Genomic DNA, 20496 nt, shown 5'->3' with positions numbered 1-20496 from the left:
CATTTTCAATCTTTCCCTGCTTTTTGTCTTAATATTGTGCTGGTTGATAATGCAAACTCAGCTGCTGTGATGCAAGACAAATTCCACACGAGATTTGATTGTTGTATTTTCATTTTGTATGCAGTATGCACAAAAACTAGCACGATGTCCTGCTGCATCTGCTCACATTCTGCAGCATGCATGCTTTTCCAAGATCCTTTGTGCAGCAGGGTTAAAATGTGAAATATAATGGAGTCATTTGTCCCAATTGCTTGCATACTGCACGCAACAGTACGTTCTTAAGGTGGAAAAGTATGAGATTTGAAATGCAGCTTTCAGCATCGTTGTATTGGATTGAAATTCCAATACAACGATGCTGAAAGCTGCATTCAAAATCTCACACGTTTCCACCTTAAGTACTTTATGCATTTTAAATACCCTATGCGTCAACTCATTAGAGCTGTTGTGTCATTTGTGCAAATCCAAATATCCTCCGGATGGATTTCTAATCTGTTGCACAATGAAATGGCTCCAGAATAAAGACTCCTTCAGGACTTGTCTGCTGTTTTCCAGGGTCATTTTATCAATTTTATACCAAAAAAACCAAACCGTTTCGGGGCTTTATATTCTTAAAAATGCCTATTATGTTGATGTCTTCCTGCAAAAAGTTCAACCTGGATATGATTAGGATAGTTGACCTAGAAAGGTTCTCTTTTATACTCATTTTGGAGGTGATTTTGCTTTAATACTCATAAATTGATTATGCTTTCTGGCTGCAAACGTGTCAGTTTTCTGCAGAGCGCCTGATGCTGCTGCAGGTTTGTTTCCCAGAATGCATGAAACAAATCCGACTTTATGAAACAGAAATCATCCCGGTCCTGCCTCCCCCCTCCTCTGTAATGAGCTCCATTATTCTCATAAATAAAGCAGACTCAGAGCTGCTGCTGTCCTTTTAGTACTCAGCTCCCGATGTGTTTGAACTGAAGCGGATATAAACTCCAAACGAGGTAAAACACACTCAAATCTCTGTGTCGTATTACCGTAATCCTGAGCTATAAAGTGCTTCCAAACTTGCAGAAGATAAATGAATTTAAGATGCAATGCAAGTCCAATCATGGCATGGGAATATAAATAAAGTAAAGATGATAATTTAGCGTGTGAATCCAGCTGATTGATGATAGATAACTGATAGATTTGATAAGATTTGTGATAAATACAGAAATATATCTCTCTAAACTTTGACAAATCAACAAGGAGTGAGCCTCGTGTGTTGGGAATGTTTTCAGCCAATCACAGGTCGATGTCGCACGAACACTTCTCACACAACAGCGTACACCGAGAACCACAAAGAAATACAAAAAAGGAGGAATAAAAAACACTTTGTGCCGTTAAAAGAGTGAGACTGTGCTCTAGATACACATACACACACACACACACACACACACACACACACACACACACACACACACACACACACACTAGCAGAAAGCTGAGAGAGTAAACTGTGATGTGATTACATCTTTTTCTAAGATTGTCTCTTGCTTCTTTTCAGACGTGATGTAATGAGAGCGAGGGTTAGACACAGCTGAGGTCAGAGGGTGAGCACACACACACGCACGCACGCATGCACGCACACACACACACACACACACACACACACACACACACACATGATGCTCAATGTGCTCCTTTTTCCACCTTATATAAAACACTCACAGGACGATTCCTTCACACTAAAGTAAAAAACAAGACGTGCAACATCAAGTCTCATTTCTCTATCAGGTCCCTTTTTGCTTCTCCTCTCTACGGATGATCCCGATACACACTCAGATAGCGATAAAGATCACGACAAACGACAACATTGAACTCGGCTACAATGCTGCACGGGATATCATTTCCTATTTTTTGTTTTCTACATCTTCACGGGAGGAGATTGTTGGTGAAATACCTTTTTTTTTTAAACGCTTCTCAGTCAGCATTAGTGATTATCTCTTTCATATTGCACCTTGTTCCTCTTGTTCCCGTTCAAACAATATATTCATCTTTCCCTGACAAGTGTCTGCCACCTCAGCTTGCATACCTGGGCTCCTTTTTCCTTCGTGAGTAATGAGAAATTGCCCATCGTAGTGATATTCGTAGTAAAATAACTGAAATAAAGTTGGATTATGAGTCTTTTTCTCTCATGTCTAAACATCAGGAAACACTTGCCGAGGTATAGCTTTGACGGGTCCATTTAAATATGTAAAAATGTCTGGAACTTTTCCTATTTTTATCTACCCTATCTCTACTTTTGCTGTGTGAAGTTTGCACAATTTTCCGCAGCTGTGGAGGTCGACAAGTCGATGGACTGAGCAGCGAATCGTCTGCAAACGCTCAAAATTTCACAACACAGTTTGGAGACTTTAACCTCGATCAGACCCTGCCACTGCACAGCTTTTTTACTCCTGTGGAAAAGTACAAACGAGCTAAATCACTGCTAGTAATTTGTCCAAACTCCTGCATAAAACGAGCCGTCACGCTCACAGCTGATTTAAGTTTCTGCAGGTCCTTCACGCCGCTTCCTGAGACGAATGGAGGTTTGAGGATGAGCTGGATGGGATGAGTGGCTACAGATAAACAGGGCACTAAGGTCAGAGTGAGCCAGATGCATAAAGGAACGTTTGTCAGCCTGCGCTCCGGGGGTCAGAACCGGTACCGTTTGAGTCTCTGAGGGGGCGGGCTCAGTTCTGCTGCAGGATCAGGTTCTCCAGCTCATCGGCGGAGCGCAGCAGGAAGGCGGCCGACTCTCGGTAGCCGGCGATCAGCTGCCGCACCGCCGTCACCTCCGGGTGGCTGAGCTGGGCCGAGGCTCCCCCCCCGCCACCGCCCTGACCGTGGCTGTTGGCGCTGGAGGAGGCGGAGGTCGGGCCGACAGACTTCATGCTGAGATCTGTGGGACCTGCAGACGCAGAGGGAAGGGGTCAGGAGCATTCAGACACATCTGGAGCCTTGGATTTCAAAGTAAAGGACTACTTTACACATGCATGAAATAGCATTTCCAGCAGATTACCTGTTGGGAGTGTTATCGGTACGCAGAAAACAGAAGATACTCCATGGGAAGCATCTTCATCTCAATATGTGAATCTCAAACTAAAGACTTGCTACCGTGGAACAAGACTTCTGCTGTTCCTGACAGGCACCAAATAGCATTTCCACAATCTTTAGCATGCTAACTTTAGCTAATTAGGACCAAAGACAAAGTCCAGATGGGGCTTATGGGAATATGATCATGCAGGAATCTGTTCATAAACCACAATGAACCATGAAACAATCTGCAAAGGACTTGTAGTTTCTCACAGATATAGAGATACAGGAGACGTAAATGAAGGAGAGTTCTGCTTCATCGGACAGAAATCTCTGTGAGATTTAGGTGGTTAATTTAACAGAAAACCAGTGCAAATGTGCAACAAATAAAACCTGACATATCATAAATGCAAACGGAAAACTAGATTTACTTGATAAACCTCACCAGAGAGTCTTCATTAGGAGTTGGAGTAATGTCTGATCGCCTTTTTACTATTTTCCTAAACATCTTTTTCTAAAGTCTGTGGTATTTTGGATCATCCGCCAGCTTCCATTGACTTCCATTGATTCATAACTCTAAGTAAGAGACTGTACCACCCCTTTAATTACAGCCCTGTATTTGAATACTCTTGATCGGCCTCATCAGTGTGCTGAATCTGCTCACCGTTGGTCTGCGTGGCTCCAGAGGTGGGCTGCACCCCCCCGTACCGCAGGTTGTAGTTCAGGCCTCCGTTGGTGAACAGCTGCTCCTGGGCGAAGGCAGCGCTGGCGATGGTGAAGCCCGATGGCGTCACGGAGGCCGGGTCCCTGGAGCTCGTCTTGTCTCCGGTGGCCGGTTCGTCCTGGGGAGGAGGAAATACAAGTTTGGAGTCAAAGATGCATCCGAGCCCCTTCCTCTGAATCCCTGCAGGGTGAAGCTCTGTGATACTCACCGCGGGGTACGAGTCCAGACGCATCCTCTTGGCAGCGTTCCTGGTCTCGTTGTCGCAGGCGGTGGCCAGGATGTTCTCCGCCATCGCCGAGGTGAGGTGAGGGGGAGTCGGTCGGATCTGGAAGAGAGAGTTCATGCACTTTAAGGACGAGGATTTATTGAGATTGAGATCTCATTTTACGGGGAATCCTCCCACAAATGGAGAAATAAGACGACCCACTAAGACTCACCAACCCCTACAACACAAACATATCTGGGGTTCGTTTCCCACGGTCTGAAAGACGCTCCATAGGAGAGAGGACATTGTTGTGAAATTACTGTATTTCTATTTAATCTATCGAACAGTGGATCATAACACAGCTCAAAGTTAAAGCTAGTTGTGCATTTGGCTGCACTTCAGCACTCAAAACAGCAAACGGGTCAGTTTCTCCTAATTTGTTCGTCTATAAAGTACAATATTTGCCTTTGAAATGCAGAAAGTAAAGAAGTACAAGAAGTACCTCAAAATTGTAATGAAGCAAATAAATTCTACCTCTGATGGTACAGTATGAAGATATCATTTATACTGGGGACGCTGGGGACATGTCTCTTGATTTTGTCCCCAGCACTTTGCATTAGGATTTTTAAAATGTTCTGAAAATAGCCGTCATGGTTCCCACGGTTCGATAACAGGACCCAGGTGCAGCAGTGAAAGCAGGGCAGGCGAGGACGGGGTTCCAAAGCAAACAACAAAGAACAGGACACAAACCGGGAAGTCAAGGGAGGCAGGACAGACTGGGAATCAACAGGACTGGAAAATTCAGGAACGACAAGCAAGGGACTGACGACCATATAATGACGACGACACGCCAAGGAACACAGAGGGCAGACGAGACTAAACACACAGGGACTAATCACAAGACAAGACACAGCTGGGGAGGGGAGGAGAAACACAAGGGCAACAGGGGACAACAATGAGGCAGTCAGGCAGGAGGGAAACTAAAGACAGGAAGTAAAATTAGAAAAGACACAAGGAGGGAAAACCTTTCAAAATAAAACAGCAAACAAAACCCTCTGAGCGTCTCCACCATGTGTGTGTCATAAGCACAGGTAACGTTTTATTATCGGGGGTCCTTCTCTACCTCGAAGCCGCTCTTCTTCATGCGGCGGCAGGACTTGAGGTAGGTGCGGATGCGCTTGCGGGATCGCTCCTGGAACTCGGGGAACTGCCGGCCGCACGACTCCAGAATGGCCTGGATCTTCTCCTTGGGCTGCTTGGAGATGGGAACCATGCGGTCCAGGTTCTCATCCACAAACAGACGCACAAACATCTGAGGGGGGAGACAGGGGGAGGGGATGTGGAGCAGAAACATGGAGAGAGGGATGGGGGAGGGGGAGGAGAGGATCATTGCTCAGATTCAGGACTGCTTCTCTCTCTGTTGTTCACTCATGCATCGGACTGGGAGCAGACATATAATAATATCCTCAATTTATAAAGACATACATTAAGGAGAATAATCAATCATACAATAATCATTAATCATCTGTCTCTGTTCTGTCTGTCTCTGTTGGGTTTGTCTCTGCTCTGTTTGTCTCTGCTCTGTCTGTCTCTGTTCTGTTTGTCTCTGCTCTGTTTGTCTCTGCTCTGTCTGTCTCTGTTCTGTTTGTCTCTGCTCTGTTTGTCTCTGCTCTGTCTGTCTCTGTTGGGTTTGTCTCTGCTCTGTTTGTCTCTGCTCTGTCTGTCTCTGTTCTGTTTGTCTCTGCTCTGTTTGTCTCTGCTCTGTCTGTCTCTGTTGGGTTTGTCTCTGCTCTGTTTGTCTCTGCTCTGTCTGTCTCTGTTCTGTTTGTCTCTGCTCTGTTTGTCTCTGCTCTGTCTGTCTCTGCTCTGTTTGTCTCTGTTGGGTTTGTCTCTGTTGGGTTTGTCTCTGCTCTGTTTGTCTCTGTTGGGTTTGTCCCTGCTCTGTCTGTCTCTGTTCTGTCTGTCTCTGTTCTGTTTGTCTCTGTTCTGTCTGTCTCTGCTCTGTCTGTCTCTGTTCTGTCTGTCTCTGCTCTGTCTGTCTCTGTTCTGTCTGTCTCTGTTCTGTTTGTCTCTGTTCTGTTTGTCTCTGTTCTGTCTGTCTCTGTTGGGTTTGTCTCTGTTGGGTTTGTCTCTGTTCTGTCTGTCTCTGTTCTGTCTGTCTCTGCTCTGTCTGTCTCTGTTGGGTCTGTCTCTGCTCTGTCTGTCTCTGTTCTGTTTGTCTCTACACTTCAGCTTCGTTTATTTCTTATTTTTCAAACATTTCCAGGTTGGTTTAATAAAGTCCTTCTGATTTTATCCTCTAAACGCCTTTTTGGATCGCCTGCTCCTCTGGAGGAGAACAGGTACCAATAGTTGTGTATCTGCTGTGGTGTTTGCATAACTCGGAGAAGAATTAAATCACTTATCAAAGGTTTGTTGGTTGATGATGGGCATGGGACTCAAACACGGAGCAACCCAGAGCCTTCAAAATAAAATATAGTAAGTAAAATGCCAGATGCAAAGCGATGCTCAGTTGAACACTTTATACTAATGTTTCTGCAGGGTTTAAAATGCTTAATGTAGCAGAAAAGGTCCATTTTCAATTTAATCTGTTTAATTTGGACATATTTGTTCACTTAGAGGCGTTATGTGTCGTTATTTCACTCCAATCTTTAATTTATAAAAAACTGGATTAAGGGAAAAAAACTATTACAAAAAGTCAAATCTTTGCTGGAAAAACTAAAATTGTACTCAAATAAAAGTAAAGAATCTACAAAAAACACTTGAATATATTCTTAGATTTTTCTAAGCTGTAAATCTGACAGAATAAACAAAAATAAATCGGAGTTTAAAATTCACGGGAAAATCTTGAATATTCAGTAAGATTTTCATGTCATAAATCTCAAAATGTCTGGGAACGTTTTTCTTTTTAGCCAAACTTTAAGAATCATTGGAAGGATTTCCCTCTCAAACCATTTGAATTTAAGACCATTTCAGAGCTGTAATTCCTGGGTTATCAGTGCTGTTTCGTACAAGTGTAATCAGAGTCATTCTTACGTTGAAGGCCTTAAGTCTCTCGGGGTCGCTGCCCTCGGCGTCATTGATCTTGTCACTGTCGTCGTGTTCGTCGTGATCGTCGTCGTCTTCGTCGATCATCTGCGCCCGACCGGAGGTCAGGTCCTCGGCGCTCATACTCACAGAGTCATAGCTTCCTGAGCTGTAAGGCGGGGACTAAAGGAGACAGACGGGGAGGAATCAGGGTGGCGCAATATCAGGAAAACATACCATACGGTTTCTACCAAAGCCAAAGACAGGAGATAAATGATCAGATATTAAACCGTTCAGCTACTGTGTGCTAACGTTGCACATTTGACAGCAAAATATGAGTAGAGAGTAACCCAAAAAGGACAATCAGAAGCCAAGAACTGAGTTTTTGAAGATTAATTCCGTTTCAAATGAACTTGCTTTGCTTAGAAAGACTTTTTATTACACGATATTTTACATTTTAACTATTTTATATCCTTCCTGCACGTCCCTTGCCAACATTTGGGGGAATTTAGGAGAAATCTACTGACACATTTAGCAAAATAAGGATCAACATTTGGATGTTTTCTGAAAAAAAGCTAAATCATCCCAAACGTCACCTGTGCATGATTTCGCCTTCAATGCATGACTTTAACTTAATGGAGTATTTGTACATGGCCCAGTGGTTCCTTTACTAACCCTAACCCTATCAACACAGACCCTTAGTAGCACTATGGAGCTTTACATTAAGAAATGAACTTTAAATCAGAATCATTTTTGCAATTTAAAGACCAAACATAAACCTTCAGAGAGTGAGACCTGGATATCAAGCACCATCGGACGCAGCATCAGAACAGAACGTGTAAAAACAATAACAACAACAACAACAACACCCCTCACCTTGTTGTTGTACTCTGTCTTGACGGGGTACTTCCTGTTGGCGTCGGGGAGGAAGGCTTCTGTCGGCGAGCCGCCCGCCGGCTGCAGTCTGTCGCTCAGGTTGACCGGCTGCTGATCCTCGGAGGAAGACGAGGGCGAGGAGGTGCTGAAGTCCAGGGGGGCGTTCAGCCCGTTCTCCGTCACCTCCCCTCCATCTGCGGGGTTCCCACCCACAGCCGGACCCTCGGGGGGGGGCAGCGCCGGCAGCCCGGTGGCACTACCGCTCTCTGAGGAGTCATCGTCTGACGGGGGGGGGAGCAGAGGACGTCGTTAATGGGGGTTTGTTTACTGAGAAAAGCATCATTTCTGCAGGGGGGGGGGGGGGGGGTGCAAACCAGTATTGGGGTCAACTGTCAAAACCAGTAGAGCGGTGCAGTGACGACGTTACGACCCGGATGTTAGAATCGCTACATGCTAACTGGACAAAAACCCAATGGGATTTTTCCACCGGGTTTTGGGATTGTTGACGTACACCTGGATCATTTTACTGTATTTACACGTGACTTCTCATAGCATGTGGATTACCTGTAGCATGTGGACTACCTGTAGTATGTGGACTACCTGTAGCATGTGGACTACCTGTAGCATGTGGACTACCTGTAGCATGTGGACTACCTGTGTATTCGCTTTTTAATGTTTGCATTTCTAAGGACACAGGGTTTCAAACATTCAAACGAAAAGTGACTCAGAGACTTTCCCGCACATTCTTCCAGCTCAGATTATTGTTTTGGTTTTGTTTGGTCTCTCCGTGAGTAGAGGGGAGCTTCTGATCTCCTCTGACATATGAATTGGATTACGCATTCTTAAATGGATGATATATATATTTAGTGTCAACAGTAGAGAGATGAAAATGAGGAGGGATTGTTGGGGGAGGGGGAGCGTTCACTTTAACCCCGTTTATATCCATGTTTTATTCCTGCATACTCCCACCACATACTGCATCAGTATCTGTGTCTCTTCTATCCTAATCTGTGAAGGCCTTTGTCCCACTTCTGTAAACCCCGACACAGAGGGGGGTCCCCACCCCCCCATCTTCATGTAAGAGTGGATTTATTCTGGATTAGGATCCACTGAGAACAGGGCAAACTCTTCCTGTGTGACACCGATCTGCACCCTTCTCTCAAACTACAGGAATGAGTTAGCATGTCAGTGAGGTATATCTTGTAGCGATGTTTGTGAAGATGATGAAGAAGTCTCCGGAGACACCAGCTTGTATAAGGTTTATTACAACAGCATAGTATCATACACCAACACGGGCAATACGAGGATCCCAGAGCCAATTGTGGAACTTCCCAGAGCCCTCTTTGTGCATGCAATTTATAGGAGAAAAAGTGTGTGCGTGACCAAAGGAGAGATGTGTGTTCTCGTCCTACATGTCTTTCTCTTACTCAACCATGGTGCCCCCTGACATGTTCCAGATGCTGTTATGCAACCTCTTATGACACCCCCTTCTCCCTGAATAACATCTTCTCTGCGCTCTCTATGACCTCAGAGAGTAACTAACTGTATGAACAGATTTAATACACCACATTAGCACTTCCGGCTCAGTCATCTGGAAGTCAATGGTTTTCTGAACATGTTTTTGGTTATTAGCCTAAAATAAGGTCTGTTGTTAACACAAGCTGAAGAGATTTTTATTCTCCGACATGAAATACGTCAGTAAATCCCCCACTGGTGGATTTAAAAATAGTGGTTGCTAACAAGACGTCTAAATGAGACGACTAAACGCCATCACGCCTCCTTTAGCTTAGCGGTGGTGACGTGAAGTCATGTGACCGTGCTGTAGTTCCTTTATAGCCCAACATTAGCCTCCTTTAGCTTAGCGGTGGTGACGTGAAGTCATGTGACCGTGCTGTAGTTCCTTTATAGCCCAACATTAGCCTCCTTTAGCTTAGCGGTGGAGACGTGAAGTCATGTGACCGTGCTGTAGTTCCTTTATAGCCTAACATTAGCCGCCTTTAGCTTAGCGGTGGTGACGTGAAGTCATGTGACCGTGCTGTAGTTCCTTTATAGCCTAACATTAGCCGCCTTTAGCTTAGCGGTGGTGACGTGAAGTCATGTGACCGTGCTGTAGTTTCCTTTATAGCCTAACATTAGCCGCCTTTAGCTTAGCGGTGGTGACGTGAAGTCATGTGACCGTGCTGTAGTTCCTTTATAGCCTAACATTAGCCGTTGCTTAGTTCAGTGACCGTGGTGTTCCTTTAAGCTCATTGACCGCCTTTCTTGTCGTTAGAAGTCTTGACCTTGTAGTCCTTATAGCCCAACATTAGCCTCCTTTAGCTTAGCGGTGGTGACGTGAAGTCATGTGACCGTGCTGTAGTTCCTTTATAGCCCAACATTAGCCACCTTTAGCTTAGACGGTGGGTATCTGCTATAGATAAGATGTAAATATAACTTTAAAAAAGGAGGAAACAGTTTGTCTTACCATCCTCTTCTTTAACGGCGGACGTGTTGTTGCTGACCCTCTCTCCGTTAGTCGGGCTCGGTTCAGGCACTGCAGGCGGATCAGAGGCGACCCATGTGGACTCGACTCCGTTCATCATGTCCTCGCTGCTCAGAGAGCTGTCATCCTGACGGGGGGAGAAGGAAGAGACTGTTTTCACAAGTTCTGGCGACTATTTTAAACTTTTATACATTAACCGGCAAGTTTATACAACTGTGTCGGACTAATCACTGGTGTCCCTCAGGGCTCCATCCTGGGTCCCCTCTTCTTTTCTCTTTACACCAACTCATTCACTCTGCTGAATTCTCACAGCTAACGTACATAACCCTCAACTTCAGCAGGAGAGGACTCTTTAAAGTAGAGACACTACATACTGATATACACCTGAACATCAGCAGGAGAGGACTCTTTAAAGTAGAGACACTACATACTGATATACACCTGAACATCAGCAGGAGAGGACTCTTTAAAGTAGAGACACTACATACTGATATACACCTGAACATCAGCAGGAGAGGACTCTTTAAAGTAGAGACGCTACATACTGATATACACCTGAACATCAACAGGAGAGGACTCTTTAAAGTAGAGACAATACATACTGATATACACCTGAACATCAGCAGGAGAGGACTCTTTAAAGTAGAGACTCTACATACTGATATACACCTGAACATCAGCAGGAGAGGACTCTTTAAAGTAGAGACTCTACATACTGATATACACCTGAACATCAGCAGGATAGGACTCTTTAAAGTAGAGACTCTACATACTGATATACACCTGAACATCAGCAGGAGAGGACTCTTTAAAGTAGAGACTCTACATACTGATATACACCTGAACATCAGCAGGAGAGGACTCTTTAAAGTAGAGACACTACATACTGATATACACCTGAACATCAGCAGGAGAGGACTCTTTAAAGTAGAGACACTACATACTGATATACACCTGAACATCAGCAGGAGAGGACTCTTTAAAGCAGAGACTCTACATACTGATATACACCTGAACATCAGCAGGAGAGGACTCTTTAAAGTAGAGACTCTACATACTGATATACACCTGAACATCAGCAGGAGAGGACTCTTTAAAGTAGAGACACTACATACTGAGTATTTCCTCACTAAATCTTAAAGCCTGGTATTTTTAACTCTGTTGCGTAGAGACCCTTAAGATGTTTGTTGTAGCGTAACACAAATATGATTTAAACCCGGGGATTAGCAGAGGAATAATCTCACAAACTATTCAAACGCTGCGCTGAGCTTTTTGGCTCCAAACTGCAGGAGTTATATCCTGCTCTCAGAAACGCTGACTTCTCTCCGCTGGCAGGAAAACCACGACTGCATTACGAAGATCATCTCATTTCCTCCACAAGAGCAGGACTGAAACTCTGGGGAAATGTTAAAGAGTTTAAACGGACTAAAATGCTCAGTGACGGCTCCATTAGGCACCGAGTGAGCAATTAAGAGTGGGAGACAAGGGGGTGGGGGGGAGTCTTTAATTAGAGTTTATAAGCATGAAGGAACGCAGCTTTACTGATGTCCACGCTTTAGGAAATATCTCTTTAGACGTTACTAGAATGCATTCTTTTGTCCCATCTAGAACAACAAACAAGACTTAAATTATATTTCCAGAAGTTATAAAGTTAAAGAAACATCCCAAATAATCCTCTCCTGTTGGAGTCGTATTCTTAAACGCATACTGGAAACATTTGCGGGGATTTGCTGCTTTTCTTTGTCTTAAATCTTAAAGTATGTAATACAAAAAACTGTTGAAGCACTTAAAGAGTAAACTTACAGGATGTAAATATATAAAGTTGCTAGTCCAATGAATTAAGATGATGGTCTGAAGTTTTTATTATCACGCTTCTGTGAGAAATGACCGCGTGACAACTTTTATTTTGAAAATCCATCCAAAAACACTCACTGTAAAGTACATGAACATTATTGTGAAAAGGAATCAACAAAAACACTTTAACTATTTTCTAAATATTTATATATATATATATATTATATATATGTAAAGTAGAAGTACTCAGATCTTGTTGAGTAAAGTAGAAGTACTCAGATCTTGTACTTGAGTAAAGTAGAAGTACTCAGGTCTTGTACTTGAGTAAAGTAGAAGTACTCAGATCTTGTACTTGAGTAAAGTGGAAGTATTCAGATCTTGTACTTGAGTAAAGTAGAAGTACTCAGGTCTTGTACTTGAGTAAAGTAGAAGTACTCAGGTCTTGTACTTGAGTAAAGTAGAAGTACTCAGATCTTGTACTTGAGTAAAGTAGAAGTACTCAGATCTTGTACTGAGTAAAGTAGAAGTACTCAGATCTTGTACTTGAGTAAAGTAGAAGTACTCAGATCTTGTACTGAGTAAAGTCGAAGTACTCAGGTCTTGTACTTGAGTAAAGTAGAAGTACTCAGATCTTGTACTTGAGTAAAGTAGAAGTACTCAGGTCTTGTACTTGAGTAAAGTAGAAGTACTCAGGTCTTGTACTTGAGTAAAGTAGAAGTACTCAGGTCTTGTACTTGAGTAAAGTAGAAGTACTCAGGTCTTGTACTTGAGTAAAGTAGAAGTACTCAGGTCTTGTTCTTGAGTAAAGTAGAAGTACTCAGGTCTTGTACTTGAGTAAAGTAGAAGTACCAGAGTGTAGGAATACTCTGTCACAGTGAAAGTATTCTAAATGTTCCTCCAGTGAAAGTAGAAAGTACTCTCCTCTAAATGTACTTAAAGTAGCGACAGTAAAAGTAGTCATTGTCTGATTGGTCCATTTCAGAATAATATCTCTGATATGTTTTATAATGATTGATCAGTAAAGTGTTCTCAGAGCTGGTAAAGGTGCAGCTAGTTTGAATGGCTTTGTATACTGCAGGGTAGCTGCTGGATTTACTGCAGGTGAACTACAGTCTGATTTAAGGGAGATTATATTTACCATCAGTAATCCTAATCTGCCTAGCAACTAAATACATGTAGTGGAGTAAATGACAAAGTAGAAAAACATGGAAATACTGATGTAAGCCTCCTCCAACACACCACCGCTCCGCTGGTTAGTTATTAAATTAGTCCCGCTGCACAGATGTGAGCGACAGCGTTTGTTAATTTGTACTCACCCTCAGATCTCAGGTCATTGTTCCGGATAATCCTAATTATGTGCGAGTGAGGTTCTACATTATGGTGCTGAAGCAGCGCTGCCTGCTCTTTACTGACGGGGGTTTCTGAGGGTTTCTGTGACAGCCACACATGGGAGGGGTCTCTCGCACAACGTCATTATAATCCTCACTTAGCAAAGCGCTCCTCCCCCATCAGCAGGGAGGAGACACTACAGGTGAACAGGGGTAAGGAAATAAATAACATCACCCACTCTTCATTACCGTGTGTTTAAATATGCAATTAAGGCTTTGTGTGAGTAAATAAGTGCATACTTTTCACACCAGATATGTGATTATTGGATAAAGCCTGGGGTCATTTGTTTGTCATGTTGTTGATAAAGGTTTTAACAGAGAGAGTCTCTCCATAAAACAGTGGATCATTTGGTGTGTGTGTGTGTGTGTGTGTGTGTGTGTGTGTGTGTGTGTGTGTGTGTGTGTGTGTGTGTGTGTGTGTGTGTGTGTGTGTGCTACTGAAGTGGGGATTTCTGCTGAGAGGAGGAGAGGAAACGGCCTTTTGTAAACTTCATACATGTTGGCCCCACTGCAGGTGAATAGGGTAAAGAAATAAAGTCATTTCTATCCGAATGAAACTTCCCCACTTCTTTACTGACATTAACACAACTATGTTTTGTATTACAAGTTTTCTGAAATCACATGAGGTTATATGTGATGATACATTTAGGTGAATTTAGGAGAAATCTGCAGACACAAACAGATAAAGGTATTAAAATAAATTCCTAAATGTGGATTTTGGGTGATTTCTTTCCACTAGTATGAAAGAAGACATGTAATAGAAGCTAAATGAGAAAATAATCCAAACATTTCAAACATGTTTCACATTAAAAGAAAGGATTTATATATATGAGTGATTCTCTTCCCTGAGACAAAAAGAGGATTTGTGCACTCAATACATTTGTGATTGACGTCGATTTCCTGATTAATTGATCAGAAAACGAACGCTCACCCTCTCGGTGGCCGTCATGCACTGCAGCTTCATCTGCTTCAGGTAGGTGGCAGTGAGAGGCATGTTGTAGTCGATCAGGTCCGGGACCAGGGAGGTGGGCCTGTCGTTCTCTGGGGAAGAAATCACACAAAAACTCACAAATTACAACTAAAAATAAACAAAGAATTATAAAATAATTCCAATATAATCCCCACACCTCCATGGACAACAACACAGTGACATTCAGCACTAATGAATAGATGATTGTGTCTGCTTGCACGATTTAGTCAAAAACACATGGGATCCATCCGATAAATTCTCTCGTGTTCTCGCCCCATGCATTAATGAAAACATTCAAAAAGGCATAAAATAAACAAACACAAGATAAACAAACAGACATGACGAGACATTCGGTGAAAGTCAACAAAAGTTGCAAACACATTTTGGTTATAAGAGAAAAAGATAACTTTTCATTTAAGTATATAAATGTTTCTTATTTATGAAATGTTTAAGAGTCCAAACAGACTAAAATGCTCAGTGACGGCTCCATTAGGCACCAAGTGAGCAATTAAGCGTGGGAGACAAGGGGGAGGAGAGTCTTTAATTAGAGGTTATAAGCATGAAGAGACGCAGCGTTACTTTAGGAAATACATCATTCATTCAGTCTCAAACCAACCCGCACACTATAAAGTCAAAGCCCTAGAATAAACCTGTTAGGGGTTTCTAGAATGCACTTTTTTGACCCATTTAGGAAAACGAATCAACATCAATTATGTTCCCAGAAGTTTTTATCAAAGGGACATTTTGAAGATACATCTAAAAAGATCAACGATGAGGATTTTCTGCTTTCTCTGTCTTAAATCTTACAGGAAACTGAAGTTTAAGAGGAAGGGTACAGGATGTAAATATGTAATATTGCTCATCAACTAAGATGAAGACGTAAAATAAATCTGCGGAAGTTTTTTCGTGTAACATTTTTGAGAGAAGCGTAAAAACGTTTATTTTGAAAATCCAAAAACACTCACTGTTTGGGTCATTGTTGAAAGAGGAACAACAGAACACACTTTTGTTTTTTACAGAAGTTGATATACCTCCTGGTTTATGAACATTATGGTGAAAAGGGGATAAAAATACATTATCTATTTAAAAAGTTTAAAAATAACAGATATTTTTTAATAACAAGCGAACAGATAACTCTCACATTTCATTTAATATAAAACATGTTTCTTGTTCATAAAGATATCTTAATGAATTAGAGTAAATATCTTAAGGCTCTTGTTTGTAGTAGCCTTTCCCTTCAATATAAATGATGTATTTTTAAGGAACTAAAGTTGCATTTTGACATCTTTTGGTCCCACTGAACCCACCCAGTCTAATCCAGGCTGCAGTCCCCACGGCGAACACTAGAGGGCCTCTGGGATCAGCTCAGTCAATCTATCCCATGATGACGTCCTCTAGAGGCTTTGTTACAGCATGCAGGGGATGGATGTAATATAATATATACATACAGAAAACATGTTTTATTTATGAAAGTTCCATACCAAAACACCTTGAGTGTAAGCAGGACGTTATCGTGTGTAATACACACACAAAAGACGCTTTGATGAATGATTAACGTCCTGGACTTCTATCTCTGTACTTTTGCACATATATTGTAATGTTTTTATTTGATATTTAGGTTCTTGACTTATTTTTCATATTTAGTAGAAGTCTACTGTAATGGGTTTTTCGATATTTAGAGAATGGAAAGGGAACAGCTGATGTATAATGCCTATTCAGTGTTTTATTTGTGTTGCATCTGCTAGAATATCACCCTTAAACTAGGGTTAGGGTGCAGCCATGACCCAACTACAAAATGATCATAGGCCAAGTACCAACTTAATCTAATCTGCATGTGCACTTTTTTTGAATATAGAATGAATTAGAACATTTCCACAGATATTTTAAATACTTTCCACTTTTTTTGTGTTTTTCTGTAAATGTTCAGCTTCTGAGGAAATGATTCTATACATCCTGCAACAGCAACACCTTCCTGTTGCAGAGAAGGATTGATTGGCCTCCAACGTCCCAGCATGCATCAGAGCGCAGTAATTAACCCTTTCCCATGTTAGTGTGTCAAAGGATCTGAGCGTTATCCACTCCTAAAGGTTGATCCATAAAAAAAGCCCGCGGGTTAATGATGTCTGCAGGATTAGCGGGCCCTCGCAGGTCAGCGGCGTGTCGGTACCTTTGAACTCGGCCGTGCTGGGGTTGATGTGCATCCTCTTCTGACACTCTCCACAGCTCATTAGGAAGCGAGTCACCGCCTCTCGGGGCAGGAAGGCGTACGTCTCCGCGATCTGAGCACAGGAGAGAGTAGGGGGGGGGGGTTACAGCGTAAAGACAGAAAGAATGGCAGCAGAACTGTTCAATGTAAATGTGTGAGAGTGAGGGGTCAGGGGTTAAGATGTCTCGATGTGGTCGAAAGCATTATGTGTAAAACTTGTACGGTTTGAGGCCTTGGACAAAAATCTATGAGGTTTTATTGTCATCTTAAAGACACAGAGCTGCGATGAAGGTTTGGTTTAGGATCTCTCCTAAACCAGGAGATGCAACATTTGGTATTTGGTGTGAAATTTCTGCCATGAATTGTTTGGTTTCTCTGCGATTGCTTCACAGGTGTACCAAGTGCCGTGCTAGGTATGAAAACGTAAGCACAGGGCCGAGGCAGCGCATTTATGTGCACCGTCCTAAGGCCCGAGGCCTCCTCTCCTTGAAACCAGTTATTGAAATTAAAAAAACTTAAAAAAACAAACTTTAAAAGTTTATGAGCAGAACCGATGACTCAGGATGTGTGTTTGTCTTTGAAGGAGTTATTTCTTTATTCTTTTGGTTTACCTGCAAAGATTATTCTGTTATTTTTATTATTATTATTATTATTATTATTATTATTGTTATTATGAATATTGTTAATATTAATATTATTATTATATTTATATTTATTGTTATTATTATTATTATTATTGTTATTATTATTATTATATTTATTGTTATTATTATTGTTATTATTATTATTGTTATTATCATTATATTTATTGTTATTATTATTGTTATTATGATTATTGTTAATATTAATAATTATTTGTACGACGAGATTAATTTTATGTATTTTTTCAAACGATGCAAATATCACGAACGCTGACGACCATGAACTGAACTTTGTTAACATGTTGAATAAATCGACTTTGAGAGAGAAAGGACGCCTCTCATCTGACTTTCTGCTACTGTAATGCTCAGTTCTACATTCATACCACATGGAGAAATGGAGAGGAATTGAGTCTGTGTGTTTTTGTCTGATAAAAAGAGACAATTAATTATTAATAAAGTGTGTTCTCAGAATAAGAAGCAAAGAGAGTTCACAGATTCCTTCTCTTAATATCCAGCCTATCTATGAGAGTACACATACTATACTCAGTGGTGGTGAGTGTAATGGAGACTTCTGGAGACACCGGGAGAGCTGGAACTCGATGGCAAAAAGTTTTGGCCGGAAAATTGACATTAGCTGCAGTCTCAAAGTGACACAGCTCGTGCCGAACCAGTTCTGAAGATCTCTTACCCTGGTCCCGTGTATTCAACTGGTTCTGAGAGACTAATCAACATACTGCATGACAAGACAGGCAGGAGTAAGGAGACAAAACCCTGAGAGCAGCCCGAGCTCGCAGGCCTGAGCTCGAAGCAGTCAAATCTGATAAACTGCGTCAAAGTTATCGGCCGAGGAGAATATTTCCTCAACAGTTAGTTCCTTTAAACATGAACTTCTGCCGACTGCATTTACGCTTCAAACATAGAACGTGCTGTCAATGTGTGGAGAATGGAGATTTCCTGCAACTGACCGAAATCCAACGGGGAAATCCTGCTGCTTTTTGTCGTGGGACACCTTGCTCTGCTAACGTCCGGGTCGGCCTACAACCAAAAAAAATCCTCCCTTCCGTTGAGGAACTTTCCCAGTGGAGCAATCATCGATCTCTCAATTCATATATAATTAAAACTGGCGCGGCTCTCGTCCTGTTTTCTCTTTGCTCCTTGGATGAGAGTGTCATGCCATTTAACCATCCCATGTGGGGACTGTTGCCTCTCAACATCACCGAGGGCTTCACTGTCCAACGACGACCACGTTATAGCTTGAAATAACATTTATTTACTACAGCCCAGAAAACAACGGTTCTGATGTGGAAAACTGGAATAAATATCACAGAACAAAGGCTGCAGCTAAAGAACATAATCATTGTTCATTATTTCATCAATGAGTTCTGTTAAACGTCAGGAAAATGTCTGTTTTTCTAAAACTCAAAGAAATAAAGCTGAGTTTCATAAAGGAGCAAAACAAAAGAGACATTTTGCTGTAAATAGATTTTTCCCTTCTCTGAACCTCAATCTGCTCCCCAAAGCTAATATATTAAAGGAGAATATACAGTGTATTTATTTTGCTCAGATGTTTCCTTCAATGCAACTCACATATAAATGTAAAGTAGGCCTGTGGTATGATGAATGTGTATGAATATAAAGGAGGGATAATAAAACCAAGGCCCGTCCTGCAGCGCTTCTGAAAGAGGAAACACAAACACTTTGCACTCTCCAACGACGACCAAGTTAAAGCTTGAAATGCCATTTATCGACAACTAAAAACAGCTGTGTGCAACCAATCCGAAACTGTTCTCTGATCACTCTCACCTGTACGGGGAGGTCAGTGTATTACCCGTTGCTGCTGCACACCACCCAGTGGTCAAAACCATAACACAACACAGAACTGGATGCAACATACCTCACACATCTGAGGAGGAATCCCGCCTCGAGGCGCTGTTTGCACGGTCTAATCCCAGCCTCTGAAACACTGGTCCCTCTCAGGTGAAATTTCTACCTCTTTCCCTCGCTGTGCCACCCTCCCCTCCCCTCCTCACCCCCTCTGGCGTTTCCCTGTAAAAACCCGACCTTCACGTGACCATGGAGCCTCAGCAGGGTGCCCACCCCCACCGTCCCACCCACCCCTCGTGGCCCTTAAGGCAGCCGAGAGGAAAAGGCCACCCGGAGCAGCGCTGGGCTCCCAGAAGGCCACAGTGACAGCTCCGTGTTATGCCCTGCCCCGCTGATGCCGCTCCTCAAAAGGGTTCACGCTATGAGACGTGACAGGACCTCTACAGGGCGGGAGGAAGTGGCTCTGTGAATATTTGTCTCCCATCCTGAGGGGTGAGGGGGTCCTGCTAACATCCCCCCTTACTCTGCGCTACAGCTGCACACAAAGACCCTCGTTCTGCAGGACGCCGCACCTCCGTTTGCTCACACACATCAGAGGCAGAATCATTCTCATCATCAAGATACAGAAGAGGAAATTACTTTGGTGTAAAAATAATATTAAAAAAATAAGAAAAGAGCAAAACATTTTTAAGACAATTGCAACAAATAAACCCCCCAATATTTACAGAGTACAGAAAAATCAAATAGGACCGATACTACAACCTCTGTCATGACACAAGAAAACCCCAAGCATCACCAGTACTTCGTTTTTCTGGTAAATGTGGTAAAGGGGATGGTAGAAGTCAGATGCGATTTGAATAAAATGTAAGTCAATGGCACTCTGATACTTTACAAAGGCGGGAAACTATCAGCACGCCGATTGTCATTGTTAGCACCCAACATGTTGTTAGCATTTAGCTTAACCACTACTGCCCCTACATCACAAAGTATGAACTGTTTGTTGTTTGCGTGCATGCTGCTCTGATAGACACCTTGCAAAGGTTTCTGATTGGTTTGCAAATCTCAAACTAAATGTCCTGTTAATTTATGAGACGCTGCTAGCCGTGTTAACTGCACGTGCCGTTAGCATTTAGCTTGACGCACCATTGCCCCAACACAGCCTCGCGGGTTGTGTTTGTTTACATGGATGCTTTTCAGACAAACACCTTGAAAGCCTGATCACAACAAATGCTTCTGTTTGGTTTTCAGATGTCAGTTTTGCGTACAACATTTCCTGTTCCTCAAATAGTTGGTAGTTAGTTAGTTAGCACGCTTTGT

At 42.4% G+C, this 20496-nt stretch overlaps 1 protein-coding gene across 1 annotated transcript in view; it reads right to left on the bottom strand.

Moving 5' to 3' along the window:
* Nucleotides 1-2699: 2699 nt before the first annotated feature.
* The window catches only part of nol4la (nucleolar protein 4-like a), a 34123-nt gene continuing 16326 nt past the window's right edge, over nt 2700-20496 (bottom strand). The window contains exons 3-11 of the mRNA XM_063889040.1: nt 16676-16787; nt 14470-14579; nt 10339-10483; nt 7875-8155; nt 7008-7181; nt 5095-5283; nt 3975-4091; nt 3707-3884; nt 2700-2917 (exon numbers count right to left, since the gene is read on the bottom strand). Coding sequence (XP_063745110.1) covers nt 2700-2917; nt 3707-3884; nt 3975-4091; nt 5095-5283; nt 7008-7181; nt 7875-8155; nt 10339-10483; nt 14470-14579; nt 16676-16787 — 1524 coding nt within the window. The remainder of the gene's footprint in view (nt 2918-3706; nt 3885-3974; nt 4092-5094; nt 5284-7007; nt 7182-7874; nt 8156-10338; nt 10484-14469; nt 14580-16675; nt 16788-20496) is intronic.

Source organism: Eleginops maclovinus, chromosome 1 (genome assembly GCF_036324505.1).
Source record: "Eleginops maclovinus isolate JMC-PN-2008 ecotype Puerto Natales chromosome 1, JC_Emac_rtc_rv5, whole genome shotgun sequence".
Lineage (NCBI taxonomy): Eukaryota > Metazoa > Chordata > Actinopteri > Perciformes > Eleginopidae > Eleginops > Eleginops maclovinus.
This window is presented reverse-complemented; position numbering and strand designations above follow the sequence as displayed.